Source organism: Rissa tridactyla, chromosome 23 (genome assembly GCF_028500815.1).
Source record: "Rissa tridactyla isolate bRisTri1 chromosome 23, bRisTri1.patW.cur.20221130, whole genome shotgun sequence".
NCBI lineage: Eukaryota > Metazoa > Chordata > Aves > Charadriiformes > Laridae > Rissa > Rissa tridactyla.
Window position 1 is genome coordinate 1,365,258 of NC_071488.1, and position 13,861 is coordinate 1,379,118.

Here is a 13,861-nt window from a genome sequence, read left to right on the forward strand (position 1 = left end):
GCAAGCGTGCCAGGACCGTGACCTCTTGAATCCAGACGCCCATCCAAAAATTAACCTGGCTGCTCCAAGATGCGTCTTACCCAATTCACGAGGGAAGGCAGATGCTGACCAGGAGAGCAGATTGTGAGAACCAAAGGGATGGAGGCCTTTTATATGGTTCCAAGTCTTCCCCCTGTAAATGAAACACGCTGCAGGAACGAGGATTAAATTATTTATTGGCAAAACATCTCCTCCATTTAGATGCTGTTCCCAGCGCTTGGCATGTTCTGCTTGACTCATGATTCCTGATAAGCATCTTTTAATTATAATGTACTTACTGAGTGGTGCACATAAAGGACTCACATCATTTAAGCCACACATGGGCTATGTGAGGCAGGTAATAATGTACTTATTCACCATCTCCAGAGGACCGAGACACTGAGTGGAGGCTGCCGGGTGACCTGTGAGTCAGGAGCCGTGATGGACACACTGCTAATGTCCCGGCCTTCCCCTTCTGCTACCCATGAGGAGAATTTCCAGGTGCCTGAAGCACAAACAGGTGATTGGGAAGAGCCAGCTCAGAGTCACCAAAAGCAAAGCGTGTTGATGGGTTTCGGTGATGAAGAGGCTGGCTCTGTGGATAGTGGAGTGCGATGGATGGTGCTACCTCAGCTTTCGCCAGGCTTTTGGCACAGTGTCCCACAGCAGCCTTGTAGTTAAATTGGTGGAGGTACGGACCAGATGGGTAAACTACGTGGTGGGTGAAAAACTGGCTGGTGCTGGTGCTAGTGCTGGTGCTGTTTAACATCATTAATACCCTGGACAATGGGGTGGAATCGGCAAATCTACAGGTGGCACCAAATTGGGGTGAGTGGCTGAAACTGCTGGAGGATGGGACTTGTTCAGGCTGGAGAAATGTTCCCGTGGATGAGATGGACTAACTGGGATGGGAGGGCTGGGGCGGCTGTCGAAAAGCAGCTGGGAAGAAAAGATGGACCAAAGCTGGCCTGGAAGGGCCAGCGTGTGGGCTACTAAGGTGGCCCTTGGTCTGTGGGCTCTGAGTCAGCCCTTTGGGCACGGCGCCGGGACGGTGCCTGGGAACCAGCTTCAGTGAGAGGAGGCTGGGAAGAAAATAGCTAATAAAATAAGGGATTTCTGAAGTCAAAGTTCATATGTAAGTGGTATTTCATTTGGTTAAAATTAGACATGAGAAAAATAAATTGTCGTGGTTTTCCGCGTTAAGAAAACAAGAATGAATTTCTTTTTTTTTCCCTCTTTCTGGTTTTGCTTGGTGGTTGCTAGCGGCTGAGAGGACACACTGAGGCTGTGCTTAAGCAATACAAAGAAACAACAATATATATTTTAATGCACCTAGTGGGAGGCTTTTCTGGCAAAGTGAGAGAAACAGCACATTTCCAGTGTGCCTGCCAGAGCTGGGCAGTGGGGAGCTGCGGGGGAAGAGCCTGGCCTGCACCCTCCTGCACCGAGTGAAAGGCATTCCTGGCACGCACAGACACGCCTCACGTGCTGGGGCACACGCTTATTATCATAATTAACATTTATATGCTGGATGGCCTCCCAGTGCAGTGTTGCTATCTAGCTAATGAAGGCGATGGCACACATCGTAGAGCAAACTGCTTGTACCTAGGTGACTTGCTGAGGGACCATAGTGAAGTCCGTCCATCGGTCCTGCGGTGGGCGACCATGGCGGAGAGGGTTTTACAGCACGCAGACGGAGCTCATCCTGGTGGAACTGCTACAGCCACAGCTGAAATCCTCACGTGTGAACTCCAATTTTCATTTTAAATTTACAAGTTTGCTTGTGAGAATTTGAGCGACTTTTAACATCTTCTCATTGTCGTGTCGGTGATATTTTTGGGGGTAAAAAAAACCAAAAAAAGGAACCAAGTGTCAATTAAATTTTTTCAACTTTATTCTTGAATACACAGGGAGAAAATAAAATCACAGGAGTCCTTGACGCTCCTGCAGTCACAGTGTGTACTTTTTTCACAGTACAATCCTGTATCTGTTCTCGAAGAACCTTGAAATCACAGTCCGCTGAACCATGGGAGAAGGGGAATCCAAGGCAGGTGGTTTTCCCATCCTCGCTCTGGCTCTTTCCATTTGGTTTCCCCATCCCCAGGCTGCTCACCTTCTCAGAAGAGGGGAGCAACAGCTGCTCTACCCTGAGTGGGGATGATTAAAGCTTATTCCCTGGCAGGGCAGGACCCTGGGAATTTAAAGTGTCGGTGCTGGGGTCGAGCAGGGGACTGCGGACCCCGGATCCAGTGTGCAAAGAGCAGCAACGAGCCACTGGCCACGGCGGCGTTGCCTCGTGCCGAAAGCGGAGTTGGGAGCGTCGTCAGCTTGGGTGAGAGGCGAAGCATCCCCCATGCTGAGCAGCGTGTGGGCACGTGCTGGGGAGGGGTCTGTCCTCGTCTGAGGTAAAACAAGAACCAATTTTCTGTTCAGTAATTTTAGTTTTTAGCTTTTAGTTTTAGCTTTTTAGCTAAGCCTCTTCTGACTAACTGAACTCTCTGAAATTAACGGCGTATTGTGGAGGCACTGCTCGTTCTCAGAGTGATAAGATCTGATTGTTTATAATTTACGCCAAGGAATGGTACGCAGAGAGGCTCTTGCTTATACTTATTGCTGTAACAACCAAGCTCCGATAACTTTGTTATTTGCCCCGATGGAGGGTCAGAAGCGGAAAAGCGTAGAGGGGTGGCATCTGCGGGGAGGAGCGGACAGGACAGGTGACCCCAAACTGACCAACACAGTATTCCATCCCATCGGCATCACACTCAGGATAAAAGCCGAGGGATAAAAGTCTCTTTCTTCAATGGCCGGTGTCCAGGGAGGACTCTGTTCCTCTGCCATTGATCCCCATCGGTGCGTTCCTGAATCCAGATCCAGAATCCAGTTCCCATCCATCTGGGACTTTCCCAGTGCCCGCCAGTGACGTGATCATCATCCTACGATCTCGATATGGTTTTGTATATATTGTATATATTTCATTATTTTCTTTTTCTTATTTTATTAATATTTTCATTGAAGTAGTTTAGTTTCTTCTAGACGCACAGGTCTCTTTCTCTCCCTCCTCTCCTTGGAGAGAGGGGTGGGGGAGACCATCTGTCGTTCTTCTCGGTGACCATGACAGGTCCCAGCTCATTTCGTCTGCAGACAGGGTGGCAAGAGAGGGACCTGCTTTTGCTGGTGCCAGCCAGGATGCAGCGGCAGGGGCACAGGGGCTGGGCAGCGGTGCTGGACGGGTGGGCAGCAGACTGGGATGCAGGGGCAGTGATGCTGCAGCGGCCGGGGATGCAGTATCACGGGGGGACAGGCGTCCTCCTCCGGGCACTGCTCCACTCGCCGCCGGGGTTTGCCGCAGCACCCCGGCTCCTCGCAGCGCAGGGGCGGGCGGTACTGCTGCAGCGGGCGGCGGTGGATTTTCACGGGTGGGGGGCAGACAGGCTGCACGTGGCTCACCTCCACCCGCCGCCGGGGCTTGCCGAAATCGCAGCTTTGCTGTGGTGGGCAGCAGGTCTGGGGTGGGCACGGCTCCATGGGCTGGCAGCTTTGCGGCTCACTCTGGCAGGACCCCTCAATGTCGCGGCTGATGCTGCCGGGGTCGTGGCAAGGGGACAGGTCCGTGGTGCCCAGGGGGCTTTCGTGGCAGCACCCTGTGGAACCGTGCCACGTCCAGCCCTTCTCCTCATGGCACAAGTCCTGGTCGCTGTCGCCTTTACAGTGGTGCATCCTGTGGCAGAGATGGCCAAGACCTCGGGGATAAATAGTCTGGGAAAAAGAAAAAAAAATCCACCCACTTCTTTTTTTTTCTTTTTTCTTCGGTTTCTATGGAAAAAAATTTGAGGAATCCAAGACAGCTGAGAGAATCCAACTCACCCTGTGACCAGTGACAGACGGGCTGAGCAGAGTGTCCGAGTCCTGAGGACAGTGCTGGGGCCGAAAGCTTTTATATGCGGCCAAGCTCTCTTGGAAATGAGGCATGCCATGGGAATTAATAGCTGAGCAGTGAGTGCCACTTCTGTATGTATATTTTTTCTGGCACTTGCTGTTGGATTAATCAGCTGCAATTAGCATCGCCCTTGATGTAATGTCAGCTTAGCTCTTTGCATATGCAGTGGCCATTATCTAATTAGTTCTCCCATCGGTCATGTTCAAATACGCTGTTACCTAATGTTAGTCAGATGGGATCCTGGGATAAGGATACCTGGAATACCGTGATGCTGAGTGATGTGCCCAAAAGGAGTCTCTCGTGGCAGTGGGAAAACCACAAAAAGACCCGGGAGTTTGGGTGTCCAGTCCCATGTCCAGGCACCCAGTGGCTCATGGCTTGAAACCGGGTATTGGAGCAGAGGGGTGTTGGAGCCGGGTACGCGAATGGCAATGGTTTTTCATGAGGCTGAAAGAAAACAGAGAAAAGTCTCTCATTGAAAATAAGCAGGCTCCCTGCCAGAATAAAGAGCAGTTTTCAAAAAAAGGAAAAATTGGAAAAACAGTGAAATTCTGTTTTCAGTATGAAGTGATTGATTTTTTAACTATTTCAGCTTAACACCACCCTGACCAGCCCTAACCCAGGAATCGCTGTGTTTGCCGTGTGCTCCACCGAACTGGAGTTGGGTTTGCAGATGGGGCTGCCCGTTGGACCTTGTCTGTCAGAGAAGGTCTGTGACATCTGGACACGATGCTCATCACCTTCCAGAGCACCGAGAAACCTGACAGCGGGAGAGATGGTGATGGAATGAAGGATGACATCAGGACCATGATGAATGGCAGATGTTGTTGCTTTGTGTGTAGTATGGATGACTGGAAGAGTTGAGCTCTGAGTACAGGATCCCTACGGACACCAGCACTCCAGGGTGTGGGGGTGGACCATGTCAGGCTGTGGATGGGATGCTTATTCCCCTATTTAAACAAGTGAGGAGCACCTCGGTCAAGTGAGCGGGTTCAACACCGAAAGCCCTTTTATGCTCTGCAAATCTGGAATGAGGACACCGCAGAGGAGTCCTGACCTCACGGACTAACAATGTCAGGCTTTGTGAAGCACCGTATCCACCTTTCTGACATTTCTGCTTTGACTCATTTTCTGTAGACCTGCTCCACTTTGCATTTCTGTGGGCGGTCGAGGCATTTTTTAAGTACCAGCGAAGTCTCCCTCCCAGCAGCCCTGGGCTGTCAGTGCAGGAGGTATTTCCATGCGCTCACTCCACGGCAGAGCCTCTGTGAGAGATGCTCAGAGCTTTGTCCAGTGGCATTTGTATTTGAATCACCGGGAAAAGCATGTGCAGAATTCAGGGGTGTGACTCCAGGGCGCGTGCTTGGACCTGACAACTTCGCTGCTGCTGCAGTTAATTTATTCTTTAGCTACAGGAAAAATGTAATTGCCTTGCAGGAAGCCACGGGATTTGCACGTAAGGATGGAAAAGACCTTGATATCTGTTAAGGGTCAACAAGGATTTTAGATTTATAACTCATTACCACAGTCCCAAGATTATGCTGGTTTTGGATTTTTTTTTTTCATGTTAGAAGAGATGGTTTGGAGTCACTTCCCCCCCGAGGATTTTACGAATCATGAAGTGCAAATATTTAATTTCTGGATCTCATCTCTGAAAAATTGCCACGTTTTAATAGAATTCCAGATGAAATTAAATAGTATTTCTGAATCCTTCAGGCTAGACTTACATGTCAGCATCCTTCAATCACTCCCTCCCTCCCTGCACCACGCAGACCGTGCTTGCTGGTCTATTTGATCTTACTGACAAGGCATCAAGCCTTTTAGGAAAGCGGCTTTAAAGCTCAGCAAATTCACTGGGAAGATTTCCATTACCAAAAAAGACCTTTAGCTATGGCTTTAGGACCATACAGCTGCTTCGGTTGCAGACTGTGTATCTTCAAAGTCGCAAGCAGGGGAAAGAACAGCATGAAACTGCATGGCCAAGTGGATGCTCCTGTAGCTTAGATAACATACCGACACTAGCAAGCACTATTTTTCCGTGGATGAAAGACTGACCCAAGAAATTTACTGCATATGCTGGGGGGCTGTCATCAGTAGCGTGACAAATAGTGCAAAAATTCATTATATTCAGAAACTAAGCAAGTGCTAAAAAAGTCACAGACCAGAGACAGAGTTTAAAAGACAAAGATAAATGAATAAACGTACCATAAGTTTGCAGTGTCATAGCTTATAACTTTTATTGTCTTTCATGACTAATTGGAGATTAGAGCAAGAAAAGGCTGTATGATATATCAACAGCACTAAACATCCCACACACCAAGAGGAAAATTAACAGCAGGACTAGCACTTACAAAGGAAAATCACACTGATCAGTGGGTAGCAACTTCAAAGCACATTACAAGCGTTTGGTGATTAAAGGCAGGCAAAGAAGAAGAGAGATGATCTACAGTCTCTAAGCAAAGGAGGAAGAGCGTTCAGGGCCGTATCCGTATCCATATCCATATCCGACACCGAATGAGCCAGGAGGGAAGCAGCAGGGGGCACAGCCCTGCCTGCCACTTTGCCGAGTGGGTTTAGTTGCCACAGCAGCCACCACTGCCACCGCAGCAGCCTCTGTTGTTGCTGATGCTGTAGCAGCAGGTCATGGGCATGCAGCAGCTCTGCATGGGGCAGCAGTACTGTGGGCAGCACGGCGTCTTGCAGCACTTGGGGCTGCTGTAGCAGCACACGGAGTAGTTATTTCCACCGCAGCATCCGCAACCTCCGTTGGGCATGTTGTTGGTAGTGGTGTAGGCAAAGCTGGAAGGAAAAGAGAGAGTCTGCCTGTGACTGGGAGTGGGATATTTTGAAATACAGAATTAATTCAAAGCTCTGTTTGTGCTAAATCAGAGATCCAAGGAGCTGAAACCGAGTGCTGTCTTGTTTGTAATAAATCTTGCCCGTAACTCTTCTCTCTGTTTTTTTTTCTGCAATGTAGATGCCCACCTACTCCTACCAGGGCATCTCTAATGTCTTAGCAAGAATCACACAGCCCAGTGCACGTAGCCCTCAGCCTGGGCCCTCCTGAATCATTCTCAGTCCCCTTGCTCTGCATGGGGATATTCAGGAAGAAATTTTTCACTCTGAGGGCGGTGAGCCCCTGGCCCAGGTTGCCCAGAGAAGCTGTGGCTGCCCCATCCCTGGAGGTGTCCAAGGCCAGGTTGGACGGGGCTTGGAGCAACCTGGTCTAGTACGAGGTGTCCCTGCCCAGGGCAGGGGGTGGAACGAGATGGTCGTTAAGGTTCCTTCCCACCCAAACCATTCTATGATTCTACGATTCTATGATTCTATGGCTCTGCTGATACTCCTATAGTCTCTCCATCCTTAAACCTTCTGGCTCGTCCCCATAATTCCTAGTACACAGTTCATAAAAGCCCAACTTCAGCCAAAGTCCCAGTCCAGATACCCAGTTATATTTGGGTACTGTTATAAGATATCCATAGCATTTGTGAAAAGAAAGGAAGATTTAGATGTTCTCACTTACCCTGTTGAAGAGTGAGGAGATGTGAAGGGAAGAGAAGATGAGCGAATGAAGTGAGCTGGGCTGGGAGACCTTTTATAGTCCTAGACACCTTCCTCCTGGAAGTGAGACAGCCATTGACCATTCGAGCTTCCCTGTTTACTAACCCAAACCCATACTTTTTAGTTATACGTGTCTCCTGGTATTTACTCTTTGCCTTATTATTTGTGATCACTACCTTTGTTTTGCCTCATAATTGTTTAGCCTGCAGATAATCAAAGGGCTTCTACGAATACTAATGAATTTGTCCTCTCTGCAACCTTGCAAGGGAGCCAAAAAATGCGTCCTCGTATCTGTTTTACAAATGCAGACAGTGACGGACAAAGATTCTAAGGGACTTACTCAGCAGCGGCTGGTGCTGAATCAGTGTACGAGCCGAAACTGAACCCCTGGGTTGGGACTTTTGGGCATGTGATGGGCTGTTTCATTGGACTGGTGTTTGAACCAAATATTTGGAAAATCTAATGAAAATAGGTATGTTTGCTCCTGGTCACAGGACATGCACGTGAGCAAGAAGACCATGTTTTTGGGATGTGTCGGGAGTCACGCCAGCTCCTGGGTCTCTGTCACTGGCATGTGACTCCATGCAAGGTCATCTTGCCCTCATGCATGGTAAGAGCATCTTTGTGATGCCAAAGCCATCTTTGTCTTTTGGCTTCCCTAAATTCTTTTGCAAATCCTCTAATCTGGGGGGTTTAGGTTTGCATGTGGGCATCACTAACACAAGAGTGTGTCAGGTCCTGCTTTGCTTTGCTGGGACCGCTTTACTAGAAACATTTATAAAACTTGGAATCGAGTAGTCTCTTCAGAAAATTTGGCATTTTAACTAAAAAGTTAAGGGGCAGCACTGCCTGTGCAAGCAGCAATGCAAGGACCTGTGGCTCTGGGACCGGTCATGATGGACAGCAAGTCAACATGTTCCTCCTGCAACCTCCCCTTGCAACCAGCTGAAACCCCCTTGGGTGCTGGAGCCCTGGCATCCATCAGGACCACCCTGCCCAGCTCCTCAGCAAGGACTTGGAGGTTGTGCAGGACTCTTTGTGGGTGTTGGAAGTGGTAAATTAAAGACCCCAGTATGGACTGAGAGGGTGAGAGGAAGATGAAGGTGTAAGAGATATGACAAGCACAGAAAACTGGTCCTAACTGGGGTCATGGAACTAAGTGGGAGGCAGGGACTCAGAAATGATGCAGGAAGAGACGTTGCTGAGGTGAAACCATTTTCTGGGAGGGAGAGAGGAAGGGAGGAAGGTCAAGGTAAGGCAGAGCCTTGGGCAACTGAGCCAAGGTGGATGAATACTTATTTAACACCAGCCTCTGCCTCCAATGCACTTTGCTGTGGGGCTGAATGCTGGCAGGAACACAGGGTATTTGTGAGGAATTTTTTCCATATCCTACAATTGCTACTCTCATTCGAAGATCTCGCCACATTATCCTGAGAGGAGTGCTGCCTAATGAGAGGATGGTGGATCCTGCCTGGCGAGTTCCCTCCCTGCTGCCTGACATCCTCTGGGATCCCTGGGGTGCTCCAAAGAAGGATGCTCCTAGATGAGCTCCTACCAGCCCCGAGGATGCTAGCAGGGTTCTTGGTTTGATTTCTGCACAGTGAAGCAGGGGGTACATTGCGATTTTAGTGCTGCTTTGCACTGCAGTAGATGCATCCAGCTCCTCTCCAGACTTTCCTGGAATGAGAGTTATTCCTTGAGCAAAATGCTAGAGAAACAACATGTATAATTGCGACTTCTACAGACAGGGTAGAAGAACATTCATGGCATTTCCTTTCCAGAAGGTCCCCTCTGTGGAGGCATACACCTGCCTGCCCATGAAAACTGACTAATTTACAAGGAATTAATAGGGCAGAACCAAAGGGGTTCCCTTCACTTGTGTCTCCAGAGGCAAAATGCTCATTGGCAAATCCTGCAACTGCAAGAAGGGATGATCTAGGTGGGCATTTCCCACCCGTCGTAGTTATGTGCAGCCGTTTGTGTTACCTAGGTACTCGAATGGTCTTTGGTGAGCAGGCCGTGGATCTTAATGCAAAGAAGGGACTGAAGCGGTGTGGAAACAGGGTCAGTAAAGGGCATTAGACACAGAATGAGGACTGCGGTGCAGATCTGGCATGCTATGTTTTGGTACAATTCCCACTGTCCCAGTCACTCCTTGAGGTTTCTCAAGAGTTCAACTTGAGAACTTAAACTTGTTCTAAGAGTTCAACTCGTATCTGCTAACCCAGGCACTTGAGCAGAGGCAAGACCTCCATCTCATAAATGTTAAACTATTTATAGGGACTCTCTGTAGGCTCTAAAGTAGACCTCTAGCTAGCTGAAATACATGAGCTTTCCTAGTCGGGCTGTGCCTGTGTCAAGCTGTTTCAGAAGTAATTCACATGCCTTACAAGTTTATGTATTATTTTCTTCCTATTTCTTTGTAGTTTTATAGTGGGAGGAGAAATATTGCTTGCAGAGGTGTCAGACACTCAGTTTGTGTTTGAATAGACCCATGCAGAAGCTCAGAACTGCACCAGGGATGCAATGATTTTCTTTGTGTAGGCAAAACTCCCCCCGTTCGCACCTTTTAGACAGGAGCATCCCAACACTGGAAGAAAATGCAAGGAAAATGCAATAGGTGTGGTGATGCACTCTGGATGCACCAGCTAGCAAACAGACAACCACCAGGAGTTTTGCAGGGTCATGAACTACAGATTTTATTGTTTTTCAAGACAGATTGAAGCAAAACAGCGATGAAAGGAATTAAACATCCCACATACCAAGAGGAAAATTAACAGCGGGACTGAGGAAAATGACACTGGTAGCAACTTCAAAGCACATTACAAGCACTTGGTGATTAAAGGCAGGCAAAGAGGAAAGAAGATCTACAGTCTCTAAGCAAAGGAGGAAGAGCGTTTAGGGCGGTATCCATGTCCACATCCATATCCAACACCGAATGAGCCAGAAGGGAAGGAGCAGGGGGCACAGCCCTGCCTGCCACTTTGCCGAGTGGGTTTAGTTGCCACAGCAGCCACCACTGCCACCACAGCAGCCTCTGTTGTTCATGGTGTAGCAGCAGGTCATGGGCATGCAGCAGCTCTGCATGGGGCAGCAGCACTGCGAGGGCATGCAGCAGGTGGAGGGGCAGCAGCACTGCATGGGTGGGCAGCACGGCGTCTTGCAGCACGACTTCTTGGTGCTGTAGCAGCAGACGGTGCAGTTACTTCCACCACAGCATCCGTTGGGCATGTTGTTGGTAGTGGTGTAGGCAAAGCTGGAAGGAACAGAGAGTCTTTTACACTGCCTGAATCTCCCAGTTGTTTAGAGAGCTTAAAGCATGCTTATCCCAAAGTCCATCCCAGACTGGCTGGGGAAGTCCCTACTGTCCAGAATCCCATGGCAACCCATCCCTGAGATCTCCATATTTTTGCATTGGACACCAGTGCATTTGGCATATTGTCCAGCACTGGTTCCATCAGAAAGAAACCACCCAGGTGGATCCCAAAACCAGTCTCTCAAAACTAGTCCCAAACCAAAAAGTGCAGGAAATCCTGGATGGTTTGCTGCAAAAGCAGCCAGAGTAGAGTAGAGAAGAGTGCAAATGAAAAGTAAGCTCTGACTTACCCTGTTGACCAGTGAGGACAAGAGAGGAGAAGTCAAGATGAGCGAATGAAGACCACTGTGCTGGGAAGCTTTTTATATGCCTCAAAGCCACCCCCCCTGGAAATGAGGCATTCTTTGGCAATTCTGACTTCGTTGTGTATCACCCAGTACATGCCGCTCACATGTCTTCCGGTATTTAATCTTTACCTCTTTTTGTTTGCTCACCACCTCATTTCTGCATGGTAATTAGTTGTACATATAAACAACAAGCGCAAATTTTCTAATGAATTTGCATTAATGGGAACCGGAGGTAGCTGTAAGGTATTCCTGCGCACTTCCCAAGGAATCACCTTGGGACACAGAGACACTTAACAATGTGCCCGGGGGAGGTGGGTGCTGAAGCAGTGGGAAAACCATGCTTGGAACTTGGAAATATCACCGATCATGTGTCCCCTCTGCACCTGGATGGCATTTTGGGGGACCAGTGGAAACTATTGGTCAACGTGAATCCTTTTTTTTTTCCAGCCTCTGAGAGGTGGCTGTGTGGTCAAAGTTAAGATTGAAGGGTTTCTCCTTTCTCAGGCTTGTTCTTGGGTCTCTCTCCATGGTGTTTGGTCCTCACATCCCCTGCTTTTTATTTCTGCTAAACTATTGTGATTTTTTTTATTTTCATCCATGCAAGAGATGGATTAAGTCTAAAGAAGCAGCTTTTAAGGCAGTTGTGCACACATTAGCTTTTTTCCTTGTTGTTTCTCTACACTCCATTTCCTGAGATTATTTCTAAGGTCTGTGAGGCCAAAAAAGCTTGTATTTAATAGTATTCATGATCATCACATTTGAGTGTTTCACACTAACAGTTTGCTTCTGTGTCACTGTAGGCAAGCATGAGGTTCAACACTGCAAATCCGATCCTGAGTGCATTTCTCCATGCCTTTCCCCCGTACCTTGGGAGCCCTGTGAGTATCTCACAGATGCTCCAAGTTCAGGCACCCGACAGGACTTCTCTGGCCATTGCTTATAGAATGATAGAATCGTAGAATGGTTTGTGTTGGAAGGGACCTTGAAGATCATCTAGTTCCAACCCCCTTGCCCTGGGCAGGGACACCTCCCACTAGACCAGGTTGCTCAAAGTCCCATCCAACCTGGCCTTGAACCCTTTCAGTGAATTGTTTTGGCTACAGTGTGCTAAGGCCAAGGCTGCTGTGCGTGCAAAGTTTGGCTGAACAGTCAAGAAGCAATGGATAAGATGGTTGGAGTCGAGGCAGATGGCAGGAAACAGGCTTGGGGATGGAGGAAGGAATTGTGGCCACGTGCAGCACCAGGACAGATCCACCTGAGAAGAAGGAGGTGGTGATGGTGCTTTCCTATGATGAGAGGGGACACCAATATAAGGTAACAGTCCCAAGGTGCTGAGACAGCATCTATTCATAGCAAATAAAGTCTGCCATCCTGTTCAGCAGACTCTCAATGTGAGGCTGGAGTGGTGGCAGGTGATCTCTGGTGGCTGGGACACATAGTTTCTTCCCAAGATGTTAATATGACCTCCTATGACCTTGTGTGACTCTTCTGGAATTGTCCCTAGGGGAGCATTATTTTCGTCACACGATAATAGCTGAATACCTGCCTGCAGGAAGTAATGCCCTCTTTGTGTAAACTCTCAAACATGTTGTCCACTGAATAAATAATTCATTGCCTTTTTATCAGGCTTTATTGTCGCCATATTGGCCAAGATGATCCCTGTGTTAGAATCATACAATCATAGAATGGTGTGGGTTGGAAGAGACCTTTAAAGACCATCTAGTCCAATGCCTCTGCAATAAGCAGGGACACCTTCAACTAGATTAGGCTGCTCAGAACCCCTCCCAGCCTGGCCTTGAACACCTCCAGGGATGGGGCATCTCTGGGCAACCTGTTCCAGTGTCTCACCACCCTCGTTGTAAAAAATTTCTTCCTTCTATCTAGTGTGATTCTACCCTCCTTCAGTTTAAAAACATTCCCCCTTGACCTGTTTCTACAAGCCCTGATGAAAAGTCTGTTTCCGTCTTTCTTATAAGCCCCCTTTAAGTTTTGAAAGGCCACTACAAGGTCTTCCTGGAGCCTTCTCTTCTCCAGGCTGAAAAACCCCAACTCTCTCAGCCTGTCCTCACAGCAAAGGTCCTCCAGTCCTTGGATCACCTTTGTAACCTCCACTGGACTTGCTCCAGCAGGTCCATGTCCCTCTTAGAAATGGATGTCAACCCTTGCCAGGCTATTGCTAATCTGGGTCTTATACAGATATTGAGGAGATTCTGGCATTAATGTATAGTTGCGTCAGAAATAACATCTTCTGTACTAAATCCCTTTTACATGCCATGCCATGCCATGATAACTTCACAGGCTTCCATGGGGCTTATGTGAATTTGAGAGCTGCAGTACCTTTGTGAATGGGGAGGAATCTGTCACGGCAGCTTTTCCCGCATATGGTGAAATTAATATTCACAAGATTTCCTTAACAGAATGCACTTCTGATATAGCATGGTGTGGTATAGGATATCCTTCTACCAGCGTATGGCACCTGATTTACCTATTAATAAAAAAATCCTGAAGACCTGAGTAATGTCTTCAGAAGAGTCCAGCATGGTAGTGAAGATTATTCTAATGCAGACTCCATGTTTGCGCAGAAGATTTGGTTGAGGGAAGCAATCAAGACAGCGCTCAAGGCATTTTCCTGAGACGTGCAATTCAGAGCTGAGTCCTGAATTTTAATAGTAAAGGAAG

General features: G+C 48.2%; 3 protein-coding genes across 3 annotated transcripts; all 3 read right to left on the bottom strand.

Moving 5' to 3' along the window:
- Positions 1-3,147: 3,147 nt before the first annotated feature.
- On the bottom strand, positions 3,148-3,738 carry LOC128900858 (keratinocyte proline-rich protein-like). Its single transcript, XM_054182438.1, has one exon. It carries the CDS (start codon positions 3,736-3,738, stop codon positions 3,148-3,150), a length of 591 nt encoding a protein of 196 aa, XP_054038413.1.
- Positions 3,739-6,531: 2,793 nt separating this feature from the next.
- LOC128901167 (keratin-associated protein 5-7-like) lies at positions 6,532-7,494 on the bottom strand. Its single transcript, XM_054183006.1, has 2 exons — positions 7,482-7,494; positions 6,532-6,757 (listed from the first exon to the last, which is right to left on the bottom strand). The coding sequence occupies exon 2, from the start codon at positions 6,730-6,732 to the stop codon at positions 6,532-6,534; it is 201 nt and encodes a 66-aa protein (XP_054038981.1). The 5' UTR covers positions 6,733-6,757; positions 7,482-7,494.
- Positions 7,495-10,516: 3,022 nt separating this feature from the next.
- Positions 10,517-10,750, bottom strand: LOC128901168 (keratin-associated protein 5-8-like). Its single transcript, XM_054183007.1, has one exon. It carries the CDS (start codon positions 10,748-10,750, stop codon positions 10,517-10,519), a length of 234 nt encoding a protein of 77 aa, XP_054038982.1.
- Between the last annotated feature and the right edge of the window lie 3,111 nt (positions 10,751-13,861).